This window comes from Ahaetulla prasina, chromosome 2 (assembly GCF_028640845.1).
Source record: "Ahaetulla prasina isolate Xishuangbanna chromosome 2, ASM2864084v1, whole genome shotgun sequence".
In the NCBI taxonomy this organism is placed as follows: Eukaryota; Metazoa; Chordata; class Lepidosauria; order Squamata; family Colubridae; genus Ahaetulla; species Ahaetulla prasina.
This window is the reverse complement of record NC_080540.1, coordinates 133,316,287-133,338,864: the sequence shown is the minus strand read 5'-3', so window position 1 is coordinate 133,338,864 and position 22,578 is coordinate 133,316,287. Positions and strand designations below refer to the sequence as shown.

The window sequence follows — 22,578 nt, the reverse complement described above, 5'->3', positions numbered from 1 at the left end:
AACCAAGCTCAGAAACACCAGGACCCTGACCTACTTCTTTATTGGTATATAATTTTACTTTTCCATTTTTTAATTAATGATGGTTATTTGTAATTTTTGTTCATCAGGAGGGATGGTTTTATGTAAGATCTTTAAAAAAATGTTCCTTTGAATAGTTCTGAGAAAATTCTTAACTTCTCCTAATAGGGATAGGGAATAGAGAAGAATAAACTAGAACACACATATGTGGAAAGAAATCTATTTAATATTAAACACTCAATGACAATCAAATGTGTAACAGAAATTCAGATACTTTATTTCCATTAGAATATATCAAGAAGCTATATATAGCTTGCCTGTAAAAATGGGATTTGTTTTAATCTCAGTCACACAAATACTAAACATTTACTTTTGTATTTCGTAGTTCAAGAATGAAAACTCGCAATTAAACACTGAGCAAGCCTTGTGTTCAGGTTATGTTGCTTTATCATCTTAAAAGTCTTATAGGAAAAAAATGATAAAAAGACTTAAATTTTCAGTAGCTTGCTTATTAACTTCTTTGTATTTTGAGATGTCATAACAGTCCTGAATTATTATTTTTTTAATTAAAAAAACAATCTAACAGAACTTTAATTTTTTTCTATGCCACTACAGCTTTCTTTCACCTCATTTTAAAGCAGATCTTCATATTAAGCAGTCTTCAGGATTCTTCGCAGGCTTGTCACATGGCTGTCCTATAATGCAAAAATGTTGGGAAGAGAGAGTCAGATCATGTGAACAGAGGTGACTTTTGTTTTGCCGCTCCTATTGCCTGTTTGCTGCCCTCTCTACCTTAAAAAATCTCATAACTAATACACTTAAAGCCCCTAGGTGACAGAGAAGGACAAAATGATAGCATAATTCACCAATCAATGCTGTTGGGAAGCTTCATCTAATGCCATGGAGGTTCAGGTACAAGTATGATTAGAAACTGAATGTCAGTGCTTGAAGGACTATACCTCTTAAGTTTACAAACCTATGCATGCTTATTTAGGAGTAAGGGCCATAAAATACAATGGGATTTACTTCTGTGTAAACATGCATAGGCCCGCTTTGTAAAGGATTAGCAGTTCTTAGATGTGTTGAAGCTATGTTGTAAAGGAAGTGAATGTTTGGCTTCTTCTTTTATTTGGGTCTATACTTTAAAAGGAACGACCCTGAAAAATCCTAAATCAAGAATAGGTGATTTATATTTAAATTGAGTTCCATTTAACAAAGCAATGTGAATATTCTTGCCAGTTATATATACCTATTGAGTGTTCCTGATATTGGCCTTTATTTCATTTGCCTCCCAAGTCTGGTATCAGCCAATAATATATTGCTGTGTGCCATGGCTGCCTGGCAATTCTCCTACGCAGTAGGAAATTATAAACACATACCTCTTAAAGACTTGAAATGCATTGAATGTAACAAGGCGGTTATTAGGTAGTATTTATTGCATTTAATACTCTTTAAAGATACCTAATTCTGGGCAGCAGTGCATCCCTACACACAGTTGAAAGAAAATGCCAATCAAGTTAATATCAGGTTAACGATTTTCACAAAATATTCACAAAGATTCCTTTTCACTTTTTGTAAATAAAACACACAACAGTAAGCGTAAAGATTACAGGCAACAGCATTCAAACATGGATGTGGGTAGAGAAAGGAGTACCTGGCATGAGTACCTGCTTAGTTTGACTGAATCCTTGATTTTTAATTTGGCTTTTCATGGGCCGCTCACAACACCAACGCTGTGTGAGGTATGGTAGTCAGCTGCAATTATTCATAAACCCTACACTTCCATCAATCCAATGCTACTGGCTCTCGAGTTACAGAACAAACTGCATTAGAATGCAAGGCAAAGCAAAAAAACTAGAAACATCCTTGACAAAGAAATACTAGCAGTTTATATAAAAACAAAATAGTCCAATATGTGCCTCAAATATTAAGTATTAAAGCAAATGTTTCTGATGCACGAACACAATATGGACTTAATTACAAAATCAGATCAAGTGTTAAAAAAAGATAACAAATCCCCTAAAAATAAAAATAGGATAATTAAATTCTATGGTGACTATAATTACAAATAGGTTCCCAAAAGGCACACTAAAGGGGATATGAATCTGCTACAAAACAGCCGATACAAAACAATGTACCTCAAAAGATTTTGCAGGACTACACTGTGTTTTCCTTCAGAAGTTGCTTTAGTATCTCTTCTTACTTGTCTTAGATCCATCTTCATCTGTACATACTTACGCTGCACTGTTAAACAGTAACAAAAAGCCCTAATCAAAGTTTGAAATAATGCACTTACCTCTGTCTGATCTGAGGTCATATCAGATCAGTTTTAATTGGACTGAGTGTCACCTTCAGATTTAATGTCTTCACTGGTCCCATTGACCTCATTCTTAGCATCGCCTTCCTTGGAGTCCATGCTTGTGTCTTCACTCTGTTTTTCTCGACTACTGGACTTCACACTACTTTTTTTATCATCAGATCCCCTCTTTTCTGCCATGAAAGAAGACATTGACCATGGACTTCACAGTAATCACACACATTTCTTTTGGTGTGAAAGTGTATGCTGAGACATCAACTATAGTTGCAAAAGTACATGCTGAGATATCAGCTAGCTGTAAAAATTTAGTGCAAATGTTAAGAGTCATTCCTTCAGAAAGAACAAATGCTGAGCTCAGGAAAAGTGGACAGGATAAAAGCAAGGAGGTGAGATAGTACTGCTTAAATTACACTGCAGGAAGCAGTGATTTGTTTGTTAGTTTGTATCAAAATCATGGGCTTAAATATATGCTATCTAATCCAAACTATCAGCTTTCAAGGTAGTTAGCATAAAAATATATATGAACCAAATCTTACCACACTTAATTGCTTAGGTCTAGTTCAGACCAAAGTATTATCTGAGACTTATTTCTAAGAAACAACACCAATAATCTGTGAACAGAATGAGCATATTTCTAAAATGCTTAGAAATTCTAAAATGTTAGAAATGCCAAAAAGTTTGGCAAAACTTAACACATAGATAAATCTTCTTGCCCTTTAGGAACATACAGATGTAAGTTTTCAATCTGGCTATTTAAATCAGCCATGCATATCACTGTCTTAGGCTTAACATTATTTTTTATAGAGCAGTAACAAGTAGATATGCATGCTAATTGTTTTAATAATCAGTAATTTTGGTGACAAGCTTTCCCAGAAATAGCCATAGGTTCATGTATAACCCCCAACTGCTAGTGACTGCTTCCTCTTCACTATCTTCCACAGCCCAGCCCATCTGTTTTACCTTTATTTGCCTGCTATGCCCCATCACCTCACCAACAGCTGGGGAGTATCTCCCTATGTGCACCATTGCCAGGAAGAGAGAAAGTAGTCTGTGTGGATGCACCATCAGGCTGATATTTTAATAATCCATTACTGTGGGGAGCAAAAAAATAACCTTCAAAGCAGAAGTAGGTTTGCTATTTTCATCTTATTTGCAAATCTGTACCTAATTTTCACATGCAAAACAAGTACAAATTAGGGCTCAGCTTACGTATTTGAACTGAGATACGAACTCAATAGGGTCCTTAAAAAAACAATTTCAAGCAGTTGTCAAAATGTCGGGACTAATAAGATAAACTCTTGCAACGGAGTGTTGTCAAGTCATCAGTAAAATTAGTAAAGCCAGAAGCAAGCATGTACCCTTTGCTAAACAATTATAATAAAATTTAGCTCTATTTCTTATTATGAACTGCATTTTTATTATGCACAGACTCCCAAGGAAATTTTCATGAGAAATTATTACTGAATTATTATCCCATTAAAGCAGAATTTCTGTAAGAATGCATTTGGCATATTTGGACCACACTAATTTGTTTAATCAACTTTTTCTACTAGCATGACACATATAAAAGTTTTGAAATGGCCAAATGGAATATGCAGTTGTTTGGAGTGGATTTATTTACTAATAGCGATCTGGAGACAAATAAAAACTATTCTTTGATTGAAGCCTCTAAAAAACTGAACAATCTGGTTTCACAAAGGAACAAAAAACCCCTTAAGACGACTTTATTTCCTGTTGCTAAAAAAACCCCTTAAAATAACTTTATTACATAGGTAACTTTCAAAAACCTTAAGAAAAATGTATATGAAACTTTTTCTAAGGGGAATGGAAACATGAAGAAAAAACAGTCTCAAAAGTCCAGTTATCATTGAAACTCTTTTAAAAACTTGCCTGTTTTATAGTGATAACTGTATGGAGTAGACTGTATTAATGGATCCATTTTTGCTTTAGGTAAGATAAAGGTAAAGGTTCCCCTCGCACATATGTGCTAGTTGTTCTCAACTCTAGGGGGCGGTGCTCATCTCTGTTTCAAAGCCGAAGAGCCAGCGCTGTCAGAAGACATCTCCATAGTCATGTGGCCAGCATGACTAAACGCCAAAGGTACCCGGAAAGCTGTTACCTTCCCACCAAAGGTGGTCCCTATTTTTCTACTTGAATTTTTTACGTGCTTTTGAACTGCTAGGTTGGCAGAAGATGGGACAAGTAATGGGCGCTCACTCTTTTACAGGGCACTAGGGATCCGAATTGCTGAACTGCTGACCTTTGGATAAACAAGCTCATCATCTTACCCACTAAGCCACCGCGTCCCTTATTTTGCTTTATTAGCAGTCAAATGTAGATCTACAAGGAAAAGCAGACTTATGCAGCCAGTTCAATAGTCCTATCTTCTATCATGTGTAGATTAAATAGTGTTCAATAGCCATTCAAAAATGGATAAAACAAGTCTCCTGGAGCTGTTTTAGGGTTGCTTTGAGTGGACAAGCGGAGAAGGATCCTTTGGTTAACATAAGAGTTAATAACATCAGGGTTGAAGATAAATCTAGAGGAAGAAAAGTGTGCTTTTAAAATATCTATGGTAGATGTTTAGAATTCCAGACCATTGACTGAATGACTTTTCTCAAATAATATATACAAAGACTAGGTGTCTTTTATATTATTCCTTGAAAACAAGCCTATACTTATGAGAACATATATGTTCCAAAGCTCTCTGAAGTAAGAGGAATGCCAGTACCATATTTAATTGTAGGTATTCAAACTGAGGGACAGGAATGAAAATCCTATTACCACATTAATCAAACTAAAACAAAATTGCACATACTAGGCAACGCATGACCCTCTGGGCCTTCGTTTCAGAGATATTTCCTTACCAGATTCTTCAATGCTTTCAACAATGGCAGAGCTTCTAAAGTACTTGAAAAGTTCTTAAAAGTTCAGGGACATATTCACAGATGTATCTGCCTTGAAAGTAACCCATGTTGAACTGTGTAGCACAGTTAAACATCAGGGGTTGATCACAGGAAATGTTTTGGGACATTTTGCATGTCACTAAATGCTTTATGATAATTTTATGTCATAAAATGTTTTATAAAATTTCAATTCCAAGGGAGTCATAGGTCCTGGATTTTGGACACCTTCTCTAAATTCATTCATTTGAGATTATCTTGGTTCAGAAGGTGTTGTCCTATGTTGCACTATTTTGTCAAGTTAAAATTTAGACATCACAGTTTTAGTAATAGATAAACATACATATTTATCTACATGTGACTTTATTTTTCTGCTTCTACTAGCTTTTCTAGTAAAGTAGGATTTCAAATTGCAGGGATGGTGGTGGGGAACAATGATAGTTACATTTTTAGATAGGCCAATAAAGAGAATTTTGTTTAGTGCTTTAGTTCTTCTACTCAAAGCTAATAGAATATTTGTGTTCTTTTATTGTCGTTAAAAAAATTTCCACAGAAAGCTGCATACAATATTTACTAAAATCTACTGCTGTATATATATAAAAAGTAAGTGCAATAAGGACATACATTCAAACACCTTAGCATAGCAAGCGCTTCAAATATGTCCCCACAACAGTAAGTTGGAAAAAAGGGTATGTGTGGAAAAACAGAAGAAAGAAGTTGCATATATGCAGAAGGGTTGCTCACACTACTCATATTTAAGAGGAAGCCAATTAGTTACAGTAATAAAATAATCTAAATACTTCTTAACCCTATTATTAATTTAAATACCTAATGTTTAGTTCAATTAATACTGTGAACTGCTTTATTAAGTGTGAAACAGTTCAAATTCAAGTACTTGACAATGCTTGCAAATTCTGAACAAAAATTTACCTTTGAAGGGAGTGAAGCAGTCAAAAATATTTCTACAGTAAGTAGAACTAGTAGAACTTTCTCGTAAGTCTCATTTATTGCTTCAATTCGCCAGTACCTTTAGTAAGGGAATCAACTGCTACAAATTTTACAAACTGTATTAGTACTATGATGAAAAGTCTTCTAGTACAAGTCTTCTAGTATTCCTGCAGATAATGCTCTACTACCAAATAAACATGTGGCTGGTGCTTGGTTCATTATAGATTTGAGAATGTTGCTATTGATTTCTTTGGAAGATGGTGATTAATACAAAGAAATAGGCAACTCCCATTTCAAACATAGTGATTCTTGAGACCAATAGTGGACAATTTTATCAAATTATAGCCACTATTAAAATATTATTTCATAACAGTTAATTTTTTTTTGCCTAATCAGTATCAGAACCAGAAGGCAATGCAAAGCCAGAATTATATCCAGTGAAGTAGCCTGCTACATTTCTGTCAACTATTACCCAATTGGAAGAAAAAAAAAAACCTGAAGATGAAAATTCCACATGACAGGAAAAGAACCAAAATTCACAGAAGTTTAATGTAACAATTACAAAGCAATTTACACAATGAGTAAACAATACTGCTCACAACTAAGGGTTGTAATCTATAGAGTTGAAGTCTACCCAATTTTATTCAGTGGGATCTACTTACTAGTAGATATTTGCAGAATTGCATTGCAAATGACCAAGGCAGACTAGTGAACAAAATAGCTCAGGGCTAACAATGAATATATAATCAAGGTACGGCAAAGCAGGAGGCTATTTCTGAATTATTTTGAAAAAATAAAAACTTGCAAATAGTAAGCACACCTAATCTCAAGACTGAGAGAACTACCTTGGGGAAGAAATATTAACAAGTTCATTACTGAAGGAAAATACCACTTTTTAAATAAAAGTAGTCATAATTGGTTTTTTAAAAAAATTATACTATACTCTGAGAAATCAAGAGTTAATGCTAATTTTTGTTTGGTAAAAGTATAAACTGTGTGCCTTCAAGAAATGAATGAAATGTTGTCTTCACCAAAAAGAAAACTACTATGTTTGTTAATTTTTATAAAGATCCAAAAGAGATTCTTTTTTTTTAGAATGCCATGGACTAGGATGGAAAAAGTGAGGTGCTGGAAAAAAATTAATCTCTGTGAAAAGATAAACAATATCTGTTCCTTGCCAATACAAAAGTTTTTTTTTAAAGAAACCCAAAAACAAAACCCACACCTCAATATATTTCAGTATTAACATTTGTAAAGAGGACAAATAGCAACACAAGATTCAACAAAATAGATATACATACTGATGAATATAAAAGTTGAGGGAGGTTGTAAAAGCTAGCTGTTGGCTAGCTAACACTGTAACTTAATTTTATCTACTTGCAATCTGCAATATATGGCAGTGCTAGGAATAAGATTAAAATTATTTTAAGTTTACTACAAGAGTTCAGAAAAGGTTATGAGAAAATGAGAATCTGTCCACCTGGAGACGGCATCATTCTGCAGCCAATTCTAATAGCACCGAGATGAACTAACCTTTTTCCTTGGATTTCCTTTCTTGTTCTCGCTCTCTGCTTTTGCTTCTGTGCTTGTATGATTTACGATCCCGACTTTTTGACCGTCTTCTATCTCTGCTGCGTGATCTGTGTTTTCTATCTGACCTATCATGGCTTCTGCTTCTGCGTCGATCCCGACTTCTAATATTAAAAACACAATTGTATTTAAATATCTATCACAAGAATTTAAAAACTTGACATCTCAAGAGGGTTTAGAAAGTTCTCAGAAAACTGGATTCTATTTCTTAGGCCAGTTTTCATCCAAACATTTGGCATCAGTAATATCCTCATTTTTTATCCCTGCAATGTTTTTAGCCATTTCCTAGATATTTACCTGCTTCGTCTTCTCTCCTTGCTTCTTGATCGTTTATGGTCCCTAGACCGACTACCTCTCCTGTCAGTTCTGCTTGAATGTCTGCTTCGTGATCTACTTCGTTTTCGTCTTTCTCTGTCACGAGCCCTCTCTTTTTCCTTTTCTTCTTCCTCACGTCGTCGCTTCCTTTCTTTTTCTTCCCTTTCACGCTCCCTCTCTCGCTCTTCTCGCTCTAATTTCTCTTTTTTTAATCGATCATCCCGTTCAGGCTCTTCAGTTCTTTTTCTTAATTTTTCCTTGAAAAAGAATTTTTCCCAAAATGTTACCAGTACAAAATTTGACTATAACATATTAAAGTTACTATATTTATCTTTAATTTTAAAGAAGCTGAAAAGGGCATGGCCCAGTTTTAAATGAAACTAATACAAAGAATGGTAAAATATAGGTTGATGTTAACATTGATTACAAAGCTAAAATTTTTCAATTTAAATATAACAAGGAAAGCCTTTCTATTTTGCAGAAAATCACCATTGTTCTAGCACTGTGCAAGATTGTATATGAAATACAAGCCCAGAACATTCCATTATCAGATTTGCAACTCTAATAATACAGAGTTAAGATTTATATTAGATTTTATAATTAGTCTTAAGAAATAAGAATTACCATACTTTTTGGACTACAAGACGCACTCCTCCCCAAAAGTGGGCAGAAATGCCTGTGCGTCTTAAAGTGAATATTGCGGTGAGGGGGAAATGGGGTGGTATGGCGCCAAGCAGCTGTTCTAGGCAGCGGGGATTGCCGGCCGGTTCAGTGGTGAATGGGCGGTGGCAGCGAACTGCCCAGATGAATACCGGATGGATGCTGGGACAGGCAGAGGCAGATTTTTTTTCTTGTTTTCCTCCTCTAAAGCTAACGTGTCTTATAGTCCAGAGCGTCTTAGTCTGAAAAATACGGTATTTAGTTTCTGATTGTGTTTTATTTACAAACTGCATATAGCAGTCAGTCAACCAAATAAGATGTTGGAATCCTATTAACTAATAACATAATCCTTTATGTGAAAAAGTCATTATGTGGAATTTACATATTCAAGATGTCCAAAATCACTCTCTCATACATACTCATGTTCTCTCTTACATGCAGTCTTGAGATAAGGCATAATTTCATATGAAATAGTCTAGACTGAATACGCTCAAATTCATAGAATAGTGTGAACTTTTGTTATTACTTTAGTAAACAGTTACTCCTGAAGAACCAAAATATATATCTGCCAGTTATTTCTATTGGACTGTTTTCACAACTTATGCACAACTTATGTTTTATGTTATAAAACAATTTATTGCAAAATAGTTCCAATACTGGATATTTCAGCTTTTCTGGAATATGATTTAAAATAGAAATAACAATTTTTTCTATGTATAGTACAGTATATAGAAACACCAATTCACGTATTACAAGGAGTTCAATATTCAAAATAGCGCATGCTAAAACTATTTTTGTAATGGCATTCCCATACAGATAGTCCTCAACCTACAACCATTCAGACAGTGACTGAGATATCAAATGAATGGTGATTACAAGTCCTCAGCTATCTTTGCAACTCTGCAGCCAATATGATTTGCAATGTGAGTGCTTGGCAAACCATTTGCACTTACGACTGCCAAACATGATCATCATTTACAACCTTCCCCGCTGGGTTCGCAGGTTGCTCGGTTATATCTCCCACACCCATGCATCCTATCTGAACCTCTCTGCACTCATGATGTGCTGGCCACACCCCCTTACATTCCCTGGCCTTCCCCTGCATCCCCATGCTCTCCCCTCCACCCAGCAGAAGCAGATTAGCTGCTTGTTGGGACTGGAACTGGAGCTTCCTACTGGCTTTGGTTGTAGGAAACTGGCAGGATGTTCCTTGCTTAACAACAGTGGGTTTCAATTAACAAAGGCAACTGGGCCTGCACAGATTATCATCCCTAAGTGATGCACTTTACAAATGCATCACTTAATAATAGAAATTCTAGTCCCAACTGGTATTGAGGATTACCTGAATATATTGGAAATACTAGATATTAGCAAGTCACTAGTCCAAACAGAATTTTCACTGAACAACACATTCTGTTTCATATATTCATATATAAGCACATTATGTTTTGTATATCTATGAAAAAATAGCACAACATACTTTTAATTCTTCTACTGTAGCTTTAATTTTAGCATAACCCATATGCTGTTTCCCCATCAAGTGATCATCAACTCTGGACTGTGCATCTCCTACAATTAAGAAGGCTCCACAGACTTCACAAACTTCCATTTGCTTTTCCTGGGCTGCAAAACTTTCAATGGTCTGGAAAATAAACATTCTTTTTTTAACAAATGCCAAGACATTTCAAATTCTTTTAAGCATAGAGTTCAGTTTTTTTCATTTCTGTGCTCTAAAATTCTCAATTTGCTCTAAAATTATAACAAAACAGGTGTCCTATTTATGAACTAATATTTGAATTCAAAATTAAAATTTTACATTAAAAATTTAAATCAGAAGTTATTAAAAATAATTTTCCTAAGAACATGACCAGCATATTATTGGGGCTTGCTGGCCCTAAACGTAAAGATTTAATTCCATAATAATTCTCCCTTACAACAGGTATTTTAACAAGAAGAAATTATCTTCATGTTCAATTCTACTAGGCTATGAGAGCCAATTCCAAAGCATTTTTGAAGATATATCATAGACCATTTGATGAAGATGTTCAGAAGAATAGAGGTAAAGGATATGGAAATTAACATTTTCAGCAATTCTTAGCTCAAAATAGAATATATATTAATTTTAGTCTCATGAAATCAGAAACACCCGGGCATTAATTTCAAGAGCCACACAATATCAGTAGGTACTTGACTCTTCATTCAAGAATCAATTTCCACAATGTAAGTATATATTGTATCAGTTTAAAATTCAGGGATTTCAAAATGTGGTAAACGAAGGCTAGGCATTAAGTCTTCCCATATGCTTAAAATGCCCCCTCCCAAAGGAAATTGTAAAGACATGTACCAGCTAAATTCAAGAGCAGCAATAATGAGGATGAACAATTAGCAGATTGTTGACAGACTTGGAAGAAAAAAAACCACAGCAATAATAGCACTGAAAGAGATGGGATCTCTTGGACTCAGGATTTTTGTGAAAAGCGCTAGGATTTGAAACAATACAAATCCAACCATAGCAAACTGGGCTAGGCTTCTGAAAAGATGCCACAGAAAACCCAAATATGAGACAATAATTGAAGGGGAAATAGGCTTTGTGTACTAGTGCTGTGAAAAACCTGACATGTTGTACTTGCAATCTACATGAATTCTACTTCATTGGCCTTCTTCCTAATTTGACTATTTAATAATTAGAACAACAAAAAAAGAACAACTGATTCAAGTTAATGACAGTGTTCTGGGTTCATGTGATCCCCTATTGCAGGGTCTGCAAACTTGGCTCTTTTAAGACTTGTAGACTTCAAGTTCCAGAATTCAACTCTGGGACTTGAAGTCCACAAATCTTAAAAGAGACAAGTTTACAGACCCCTGCCCTATTGCAACCTTCTGATAAGCAATGTCAACAGGGAAGCCAGATTCACTTCACAATCATGTCACTAACTTAAAAACTGTAGTGATTCACTTAACAAATGCAAGAAATATTGTAAAATGGGGCAAAATTCACTTAGCAACTGTCTGGCTCAGCAACATAATAGGCTCAATTGTAAATTGAGAACTACCTCTTTATATTAAAAACAAAAATAACATAGTTTGGCTAAGCCTAAGAAAACCAAGTAAAAAAGAAGCAATTTGAATTTGGAGAAAAATTCCAGAATATTATGGAAGGAAATTTTGTCACTAATGTGAGTATATTCAGTGGGATTTGAAATATAAATCTTGAAAATGATTCCATGTTTCTTTATTCTATCTATGATTTATTACTTGTCACAGAATTTAAATTACTTTTATATGGTCATGCCCACCCGTTACAAAATACGTATCAGATGATTTATCTGGAGCTTATATAAAATTTGTCTGACTGGTGAAGAATAAAAATAGTGATATGAAACGCACACACAAATATTTTACAAAAACACAGGGGAAAAAAACTTTTTTACCAAATAGCTAAGATTTGATTTCATCCGATAATGGTTTTTAACCTTAAAGCAAGACTCTTACTTACTGAAGTTGTTGATCTGAGCAGTTCTCTCTCCTCTTTTAACTGTTCAACAAGTTTCATCATGCCTTGAGCCTCTTCTACTTTTCCTTCAGAACCTAGTTCTTCAATCTATTAGAAAACAAAAGCACTTTTAAGTTTTAATTTATGTTCCTAAATATTACTTTTATTTTAAATATATAGTTAAGATAATTCTACCTGTTGTAGAAGTACATCAATTTTATCAGTTAAGACTTGAATCTTTTCTTCATTTTTGCCAGTAGGTCCTGCTGCCTGCTAAATATAAAAAGGTAATCATTATACAAATAAAACAGCCCTTTGCTTTATTGATCCTTATGTCTATTGCACTGCTCATTTTAAATACAAAGCTGCCATAAACTGAAAAGAATAAAAATAGATTTATTTATATCTATTCAGAAATGAGGTGCTGGGAATAATGAGTCTAGATGAGCATAAGTATTTTAATTAAAACTTTCATATTAATCTGTTTCTGATAAATTCAACACAATTAGAAGAAAGTCATATGCAATGCAGTAAATCTGAGATACTACTCTGTTACCCATGTAAAAGTAAAATGGCCTTTTCTAAATAAATTAAGTGATTTTTCATAATTATGCTATAGATAGGCAAGTCTATATGTACTGTATTGAATGTAACATAATGCTACTTTAAACTTGTGAAAAAAATGTGCATTAAAATGCAAAATGCTTAATTATTTATCATTTTTATACTTACACCAGAGGATTGCTGGGTTTGAGATAATGCTAAACGGGCATGGCCTCTTCTAATTCGACGTTCAACTTCAGCAAGCAAGCTCTGTAAATAGCGAAGGAACTCTCTTTCATAGCCTACTTTCATGAATCGAGAACTCTTCTCATACCTATCAATGTCCAAAATGTATCTGAAGGTTAATAATAAAGACAGTGTCTGTTTAACCAAAATACATGGCAGATACATAAAGAAACTATGAGCTATTCAATTTCAATTAATATTGGATGGGTCTTTTGTACTGAAATTATTCTTTTTAGCTATACCTATTAGAAACTTTTTAAGCAGAATTACATATATACTTACTGTTTTCTTAGGTTTTCATCATGAATCTTTTCACATGGACCTGAAAAAATATTATTATTATTATTATTATTATTATTATTATTATTATTATTATTATTATTATTATTATTATTATTATTATTATTATTATTATTATTATTAAAGTGTTAATACTGTGCAAAACAAAAAACAACAAAATTTCAAAAAATTCTTCCTTAAGCAATGTTACATTTTTGGTAGTACAATGTTTAAACAATAGATAGTCCTCAACTTACGACCACAATTGTGCCTAACATTTCTGTTGCTTTAAGCAAGACAGTGAATTTGCTACATTTTACAACCTTTCTTGCCAGAGTTACTGTATTTTTTGGAGTATAAGATGCTCTGGAGTATAAGACACACCTTATTTTGGGGGGAAGAAAATAAGAAAAAAAAATTCTGCTTGAGAGGCTCTCCGTTTGAAAGGATGCGCAGAGGGGGGGAAAGTGCATCTTATACTTAGAAAAATACGGTAAGTGAATCACTAAGTGAATCTGGTTTGACTTTGTCGGGTCACAGAAGGCAATCACATGACCCTGGGACACAGCAAGCCTCATAAATATGAATCAGCTGCCAAGTATCTGAATTTTGATTATGTGACCATGGGGATGCTGCAACCATTGTAAGAGTTAAAAATGATCTTAAGTCTCTTTTTTCAGTGCTATTATAACTTTGAATGTTCAATAAAGGAACTGTTGCAAATTGAGGACTACCTATAATAAAGTCTCTTGCAACATTATGAGAATGATATAAAGCTATCGTTGTGAATATATACAGAAATAGATATTTTTCAATGTCTTAGTTCTAATTATTATACTGAGTCATTTATTATATTTTGTAAATATTTTATTTATTTTTATTATGTAATTAATAAACATCTTCTTAAATAATCAACCAATTTATTTAAAATAGCTGTGTGCATCTCCATATTATGAATATGGATCTATCTATCTATCTATCTATCTATCTATCTATCTATCTATCTATCTATCTATCTATCTATCTATCTATCTATCTATCTATCTATCTATCTATCTATCTATCTATCTCTGTATATGAATATACAGATGAATCAAATCTTAAGACTGGGATATAATTTTGTGGCTGTTAGATTTAAAGCATGATTCAAAGAATAGGGCAATCTATCAGAACATAAGTGTACATGGAGAAAAGCTATGAAAGAGAGATTGAAAAGCTAACACTAAATTGCATTTGCAAAACTAAAAAAAATTACATTTTGTTTAGAAAGCTAATATGCATGTTAAAAATAAACAAACTTCTATCATTTTAAGTTTAGAATATAATCTATTAAGAACACCTGCATAATTAGATTTTAATCAATTTTAAAGTAACACTTAAAAATATTCTAAAGAGATAGAGAAGTTATCATTAAATTTTAAACCAATTACTGCATACAGGGAAAACACACACTCACCTAAATCAGAACGAGTATTTGTGAATAATTCAGCTGGACAAAATCCACAAAGGTAGTATTTACAAACCTGAAACATAAGAACAAGATTATAATTATTTTTTGCCAATATTAAATTTACTCAAATAAAAATATTGACAATGTACCAGTACCACACCCCTCCCCTCCCCTTTTGCACTGATAGCTGCTCTCATTTTCTAAGAAGACACTATTCGAATACTTAGAATAACTGTATTATCACTTTAAATTTACACTAATTGGCATAAATTAAAATGAAATTTTGTTGCATATAGCTCTCAAATGGTCACCATCTTCAATGTACATTACATAAATATGACAAAATAAATACATACAAACTTATGCATAGACCCATATATATTATGACACAGAGAAACAACTTTATAAATTCTAAATTCTATAGAGTAGCTCATGTTACTGAATAGCAGCACCTACTGGACTCTGTCCCACATGGAAATAGAAGGTATTATTCCACTTGTAACTCATTGGTTTTATCTTTGTCAATTTTCTTCTAGATGTTTTGTAGAAATTAATGCTTTTTTCCCCAGCATTCTATCTTATTTATTACATAATTCTGATATTCAGGTTTGTGTGCTGTACATTAAGTTCTTCAATGCTTGTTCTTGGCTGTGTTTATCAGCCAATTTATACTTTCCTTCTTTAATAGTTTTACTTGAAGTACTCTGCATCCATTTTTTCAGCTGCAAGTACAATCTAGTAATATAATTATAGGAATGTAATGCATAGACACTAGATTATCATGCTTTTTGTTCCAATCTTTTCAATTCAGCTTATGTCCAGTTAATAATTCCAGCAGTGTATTATGTCATAGGTGATTCATTTATTGATGGGCTTTGATGGTGTTTCCATAGTTTAATTTAGTCTCTAACAATTTTCTCATTCTTTGGATATATTCTTTACTACTCACATTTTTAACTTGTCCATGCTTGATGTTATCCAACTATAAAATGCCCAGATATTTGTAAACTTCACCCTGATGACTCCTGATAATTTGGCCATTCAGCATTTTAATTCCATTACTGTTTATGATTTTACCCTGGTTTATTGCAACTGTAGTACACTTCTCTAGGCCAACTTCCATTAATATTATCTGTGCTAATATTCTTATACTGTTTACCAATGACTGGATTTCATTATTATGGTTTGTCACACACTCAGCCATATAGATGTTTAGACTAGATTTGGCATTTTTCTACACTTATTGAATCCTTCCCAAGGATATTGTTGTTTGATGGTGTTAAAAGTATTGCTGCAGGGTGCAAGCTATTCCAAGTAAAGCTGTCCTTTGAAATTGACTGATGATGATCTTGTCAATGGAGTTCAAGTAGTACACAACTTGTTTTGGAACTGTATCCAAGGCACCTATCACTATTGGCACTATCTTTGCTTTCTTTTGCCAAAGCTGTACTACTTCTATTTGTAAATCTTTGTATTTTGATTTTTTCCCAGTTCTTTCTCTTTTCTTCTAGGTACTGCCAACATTCATTATCTAGACATTTTTGTCTTTTTAAAAAATCAACAATTGCTATTATGTTATGGGTGTTATCTGAGAAGTGCTTGTCTGTTTGAATTTTAAAGTCCCAGAGCACTTTAGTTTTATTTTCTATTACTTTGCTATTTTGTGGTCCCAGCAGTTCTTGCTTGTAGGCAAATGGTATCTCTTGCAGATATTGCACTGTGCAGCGTTGTTGCTACTTTGTCATGTTGTTTGTAGTCAGTGGGTGCAATATTTTTGCAGCAGCTAATTAAATGGTCCGCTATTTCTTTAGCTTTTTTTGCAGAGGCAGCACTTGCTATTTATTGCTGTCTTCTCAATTCTGGATTATATGCATTTGTTCTTATTAGTATGACTGGTGGCATAGTCAGCCAGATGTTTAGACTGACCTTGGCATTTTTATCCACCTACTGAGTCCTTCGAAAGACCAGGGATAGGCAGATGTTGTTTGATGGGTGTTAAATGTGTTGTCGCAGGATATATACTGTTCCAAGTAAAGCTGCCTTTTGCAATTGACTGGTGATTTTGTCAACATAGATTGTGTTTAACTGGTGCTCCGGATATATTGGGATTGCACCCAAGGTGATTATTTTACTTCTCCTTTTTAATATATAATTACTATTCCCCCCCCCCCAAAAAAAACCCAACAACAACCCTGTGAGATGAGCTGGGCTGTGAGAGAGTGACTTAATGATGCTGGAATTGCCAGCCAGAAATAGTTTCTCTCTGGCAGTTCGAGCCCAGCTCATTACACCAAACAGCCTCACAACAGTACTGGTGTTATGAAGGCTATTTTACATTGTTTTAATTTTATTATTGTTAGGTCATTAAACCACCCAGAGTCAAGTATAACTACTGCAGGGGTCAGCAACCCACGGCTTTGGAGCCGCATATTTCATCCCCCTGTTGCGGCTCCCTGTTGTTGGTCGGCTCCACAATTGACAGGGCTTTCGGTTAGGACAGATAGCGTAAAAAGGATGCTGCGCTAGGAGGAGAGTATGATGGAGCAACGGGACTTCCAGTCAGTTCCAGAATTGAATGGGGCTTCCGGTTAGGACTTTTGTGGCTCTTTGAGTATTTAAGGTTGCCGACCCCTAGACTAGTGGTATAAAAGCCAAGTAATCATGTTAAGTAAATAGATAAACCAACAAAACCCTAGATGAAACAGTGACGTTTCACATGGGCTAAATCAGTAAATGGAATTTGACAGGGAGAAATATAAGGCCTAAGTATTGGATAGGAAAAGATATAAAGCCTAATTATTAGATAAGGGAGATCTGGCTGAGAAGTAGTAGCTGAGAAAGGAATCTGGGTGTGTTTATCAACCACAAGTTTAATAAGAGCACATAATGCAGGACAGCTGCTAAAAAAGCCAATGCATTAAGAGAACAGGCGGTAGCATTGGGGCTAAAGTAAAGGCTCAGGGACAGTAGTGGCTGGCTGAAATTGCTGAAGGCCCCAGCCTCAACTTCAGTCCCAAGCCTCAACTTCAGTCCCAGTGCTGCTAGAGTGCAGCTGTGCAGGGCACCAAAAGGAGAGGGGAGAGGAGCTGAAGTCCATCTACAGTCTTAAAATGTAGGTGGGCTGCCAGGTGCCTGAATTTTGATCATGTGAGCGCTGTAACTTTAGGACTATTCAGTGCTATCACACCAGTCCTTGATTAACAACCATTTGTTTAGTGACTGTTCGAAATTGTAACAGTGCTGAATGGACTTACAACCCATGCCTGAACTTACTATTGCAGCAGTCCTGCAGTCATGTGATTGTGATCTAGGTAGTTGGCAACTTTATGCACTTACAGTGGAGAGGCCTGTAATCATGTGACTGCCATGTGTAATCTCCCTGCTGGCTTCTCCAGAAAGTCAATGGGGAGGCCAGCAGGGAGTCACAAGCTGCTGTAGCCTGCTCAAAGGACTCCCTTTTGTTTCTGGAAGCTGGATGAAAAAGGTTCCTTATGAAATAGAAGAAATTCTGCTTAGATTTCAGAAAAAACAGTTTCACTCAACCTCCTTGACAGCAAAAGTGTTGCTTGGCTGAAACACTCAGATTTTGGGATGGATTTCCCTTCTGTACACAGAGGAAAGGGGAACTCCAATCCAGCATTGGAGTCCCATTCTGCACATCCTCACCTTTGACTGTCAGTTCTGTTGTCTGATTAACAATTCACAGTGACTGAACAATTGCAATAAGGGGAGCTGAGATTGCAGTCATTGTGGGCATTTTGCTTAATGATCACAACTTATAACCTAAATTCCAGGTTCAATTATGATATAAGCTGAGGACTACCTGAATCTTAGAATGGTTGGTAAACAAATGCTCAAGGGGAAAATACCTGTACATTATAAGAACACACTCTCTCTCTCTGTGTGTGTGTTTGTGTGTATATTTTAAAAAAACCTCTCATAGAGTTCCCAGATGACTAATACAAAGTGGCTCTGGAACATACTAGTAGCATGGAATCAATCACTCTCCTGGTTCCCATGCCTGTCAAAGCAGCCAAGATTGTCAAGGATTTTAAGAAGGTGAGCTATGTCAGGGTCAGATGAATTTTGAGCAGTGTGGTATTCCAGAATGCAGGGCCCACTATGGAAAAGAATTGCTTTCTGGATCCTGTGAGAATTCCTACTAGATGGGACCCAGAGCATGTCCCCCCCCTGCCCAACCTAATGGGATAGGTACAAATGATGGAAATGAGGAAATCCCTCAAATACCCTGGTACTAGCCATTAGGGCTTTAGAGATAACAGCCAGCACCTCAAATTGCACCCAGAAGCAAACTGGAAGGCAGTGCAGCTTAAGATGCAAAGGTATTAGGTGGAAAAAATGAAGACATACAATTGTCTATGCTACTGCATTCTGAACTAACTCAAGCTTTTGCATGTTCTTTGGGGGCAGCCCCATGTAGAATGCATTATAATAACCCACTCAGGAGGTGACAAAAGCATGAGTGAGCACAGTGCCTCCTGATCCAGGAAAGGGCAAAATTGGTACACCACATGAAGGTATATAGTATGTAAAGCCGCCATCTAGATTTCCAGAGATGACCTAAAGTCCCCTCCAATTCTATAATTCTGTGAACAAGCTGTTTGTAATATTTCCATATTTTTGAGAGGTTTTGATTATTTGATATACTGATAAAACTTGAATAGCATAGTTTTAAAGTCAAAAACTTATAAAATGACATTTAGCATTTAAGATTTAAAATAAACAGGCACCACAACATTCCCTCTTGAGGAAAAAGATGAGATAGGTAGTACAGTAAAGCAGTTACAAGCAAACATGACTTTTTTTCCCTTCAATGTGTGTTAATAGAACTAATTCCAGGTACTGATTTAAAACAAAACAAAACCCATCCATTCATTCAGTCTAAAGTAGTGTTTTAAGCCTAAAGTAGGGAGTTAAAACCATTGAATTTCCTTCAAAACTACTAGGTTTAGATAACTAATTTAAATTTAATTAGTCTAATTTAATCAACACTCTTAATCACAGAAGTGCTACTACAAGAGTTTATGCGAGCATTTCACTGCCTAGTAAGATTTCTACTTTCTTGAACAACAAATAAAGGCAAATGCTGTCATATTTCAAATTGGGTTCATTTGAGACCATGCGGTTAGGATTCCATATATTTGTGCTTGGAAATAAGTCCCAATGAACTCAATAGAATTTATCTTTGAATAGATATGTTTAGTAATATATCAAGGCAAGCTACCTCATTTTTTCAATATATGCTGAACTAAATGCATGGGTTATTATTTCTGAAGTGAAACAAGCTATCTTTTTTCTATTATCTTAAGGAACTACAATATATTTACTCCATGGCAGCCTATAACCTTATGAACATCTCAAATTCAGAAACATTTTAGTCATCTGAGAGTTTTCTGAGGTAACCTCACAGTGGCATAATGGATAGGAGAAAATGCTATGCTCTTTAATGTGAGTCTTCGAAATTCTAGTCTTTTGTTTGATTACCCACTTACCTTTCTTATTTCTGTAAACTTAGCTATAATAGTTCCCACCCACGCACGCCCGCTTTAACCCTATTCAATGAGATTCTATGTCCTTCGCGGTCTCTGCAAACCGTATAGTTCTGCTCTGAACTAAAAATGTGGCACAAATTCACGCCGAATGATAAAAAAAATAATAATTTACGACTGTGAAATAACATCCCCTCCTCAATAGAAGAAAAAGGTTAGGGTTGAAAACTCTTGACTCTCACACTTCAAAACCGTCGCTCCCTTTCCCGCGCGCACCTACCTCTCCGCCCCCACGTTCTTAGGCGCCACATTCCCAGACATTAAATACAATAATTCAATATGCAGCGATTCAATTATACGGTGCGCGACGGGCCTCGTGGCCCGGCTTGTCCTCCATCTTCAGGTCCACGTCGTTTTGCACAGCCCCCCACCCCCACCCCTTCGAGTTTTCCCACCCATTACCTCTTTCTCCCTTCGAAAGGCCTAACGCCCTCCAACCCGCGCAATCGCCTTCTTCCACGCTACACTTCACAGGGTCCGGCTCCTCGTTCCTCCCAGCTTAGGCTCGCCCAGGCAAACTTCGGACTATGCCGCGTTTTCTTCTTCCCACCCCCGAAACACGCGAAATCGGCTGAGAACAAGGAGGCCCGAGAGGACAGAGGAGGCCCAAGCTCAGCTAACACTCACGCTTTCATGGTCCCACCGCACATTACTGCGCTTTTCATCTGGGGCGAGGTTTCTGTCCCGGCCCATAAGCTCGTCCAAAAGCTGGGCTGCCGAAATCATGGTGCCCTGTCCGCCGCCGACCCAATTATTACCGCCTCGACTGCTTCCACTCCCTTACAAAACGCTGCAGCCTCGCCGCTCCGAGAGTGACAGAGACAAAATGGCGGCACTGTCGAGCCCGGGCGTTTCCCACAATGCACTGCGCTTCCCTCGCATAATCGCCCCCCGGGGCTTGTCGTCAAGGGCTCGCGAGGCGTCTGTAAGGGAGTTCTCGTCGCTATGGAAGAGGCGCGGTCGGTCTTCTGTTAACTTTCCCTTCTCATCTGCAGGACAAAAAGAAACAGGCAGCTGTTTACCGTATTACAGATTTGCCCAGACAAGTTCTCTGCGGAGTTTTGTAACGCAGATTGCCCAGCAAGAAATTTAAATATTGCAAACAAGGTTTTAATGCTGATTAGTCATACCCTTCTTTATTACCCGCCTACAGTATATTTGTGGATTTGGGATTATTTAGAAAAATCAAATCTTCCATTTCAAAACTTTACCAGGATCTCGAAAAATACACAGTGGAGCTTTCGTCCTTTTGCATTGCACGTTCTTCAAACCTTTATAGAAAAATCCTACATTGATTCACATAAAACTCAAGAAATAATTTGCCCCATAGGATCACCAAGGTTCAGTCCAGAAGAGTTCAAAATAAGAAGAGAGGCATATAGATAATTAGCACCACCACCACGCAAAAGTTTGAAAAGAACGAACTGTATGTCAGAATCTGAACACATTTATTAACTATTAACTTACATTCACCTTTTTTAAATCATAAAACTAATGACCCTTGCTTCTACAGAAGTGTGTAATTGCCCTGTCTTATCCATGATTCTTTACAGTGGTCTAGATTTCATTGCCTTCCATTTTTGAGGCCTTTGTCTTGTGTTTTCCCTTAATTAAGAAACTAAAACTTGCATATTTGTTTTTGGTTTGGAACTGCTAGAAATTGTCTCAAGAGAAGTACATTACAGATGCAGGCTATGAGTCCTAATTAACAGGATGTTAGTGTCACTGAATTCCATAGAATTTACTTTTGAGTAAACATGTGTTGGAAGAAATATCCATCTGGGTTCAGTTCCAAGTGGGGACAAAGACACTGGAAACATGGAGGCTGCTTGGAAAGATGGTTTAATAATGGCCAGGATCACATGGCTTGAGATCCTGAATAGAAAAGGGGAGAGATCCTGCGCGCTCCCTGGCTTTATGCTTTTTCTGAGCTTTGAACTTTCTGGGGCACAGGAAGAGTATCCTGATTGGTTGTCAGACTCCCAGGGGGTGGGGGTCTTAGCTAGCTTTGCTGGCTGATGTAATCTTTCCAGGTGTCATGTGGTGAGTTTCAGTTGCTAGATGGGTCCTATTATGTTGCAGATGATGGCCCTTTGACAAAGGTGGGGAGAATGAGTTTCTACCTCTGACCCATTGACAAAGGTGGTGGGGGGAGTTTCTGTCTCTGACCCATTGACAAAGGTAGGGGGAGTCAGGAAGCTGCTTCCTCTTTAAAACATGTTTCTCCATTTCTCATCCAGGGAAAT

The 22,578-nt window shown here is 36.0% G+C and overlaps 1 protein-coding gene across 8 annotated transcripts; it reads right to left on the bottom strand.

The window, feature by feature from the left end:
• Positions 1 to 226: 226 nt before the first annotated feature.
• Positions 227 to 21,280, bottom strand: LUC7L3 (LUC7 like 3 pre-mRNA splicing factor). 8 transcript variants are annotated; one of them, XM_058168682.1, is made up of 11 exons: positions 20,960 to 21,280; positions 14,769 to 14,835; positions 13,316 to 13,355; positions 12,977 to 13,142; positions 12,440 to 12,514; positions 12,248 to 12,352; positions 10,232 to 10,393; positions 8,074 to 8,348; positions 7,720 to 7,880; positions 2,368 to 2,508; positions 227 to 2,262 (listed from the first exon to the last, which is right to left on the bottom strand). In XM_058168682.1, exons 1-11 carry the CDS (start codon positions 21,056 to 21,058, stop codon positions 2,081 to 2,083), a joined length of 1,473 nt encoding a protein of 490 aa, XP_058024665.1. In that variant the 5' UTR covers positions 21,059 to 21,280; the 3' UTR covers positions 227 to 2,080. The 8 variants fall into 8 exon arrangements, with proteins under 8 accessions (XP_058024665.1, XP_058024664.1, XP_058024667.1 ...); XM_058168681.1 differs by having other exon boundaries at positions 12,440 to 12,517; positions 20,960 to 21,278; XM_058168684.1 differs by having other exon boundaries at positions 12,977 to 13,121; positions 20,960 to 21,277.
• Positions 21,281 to 22,578: the final 1,298 nt, after the last annotated feature.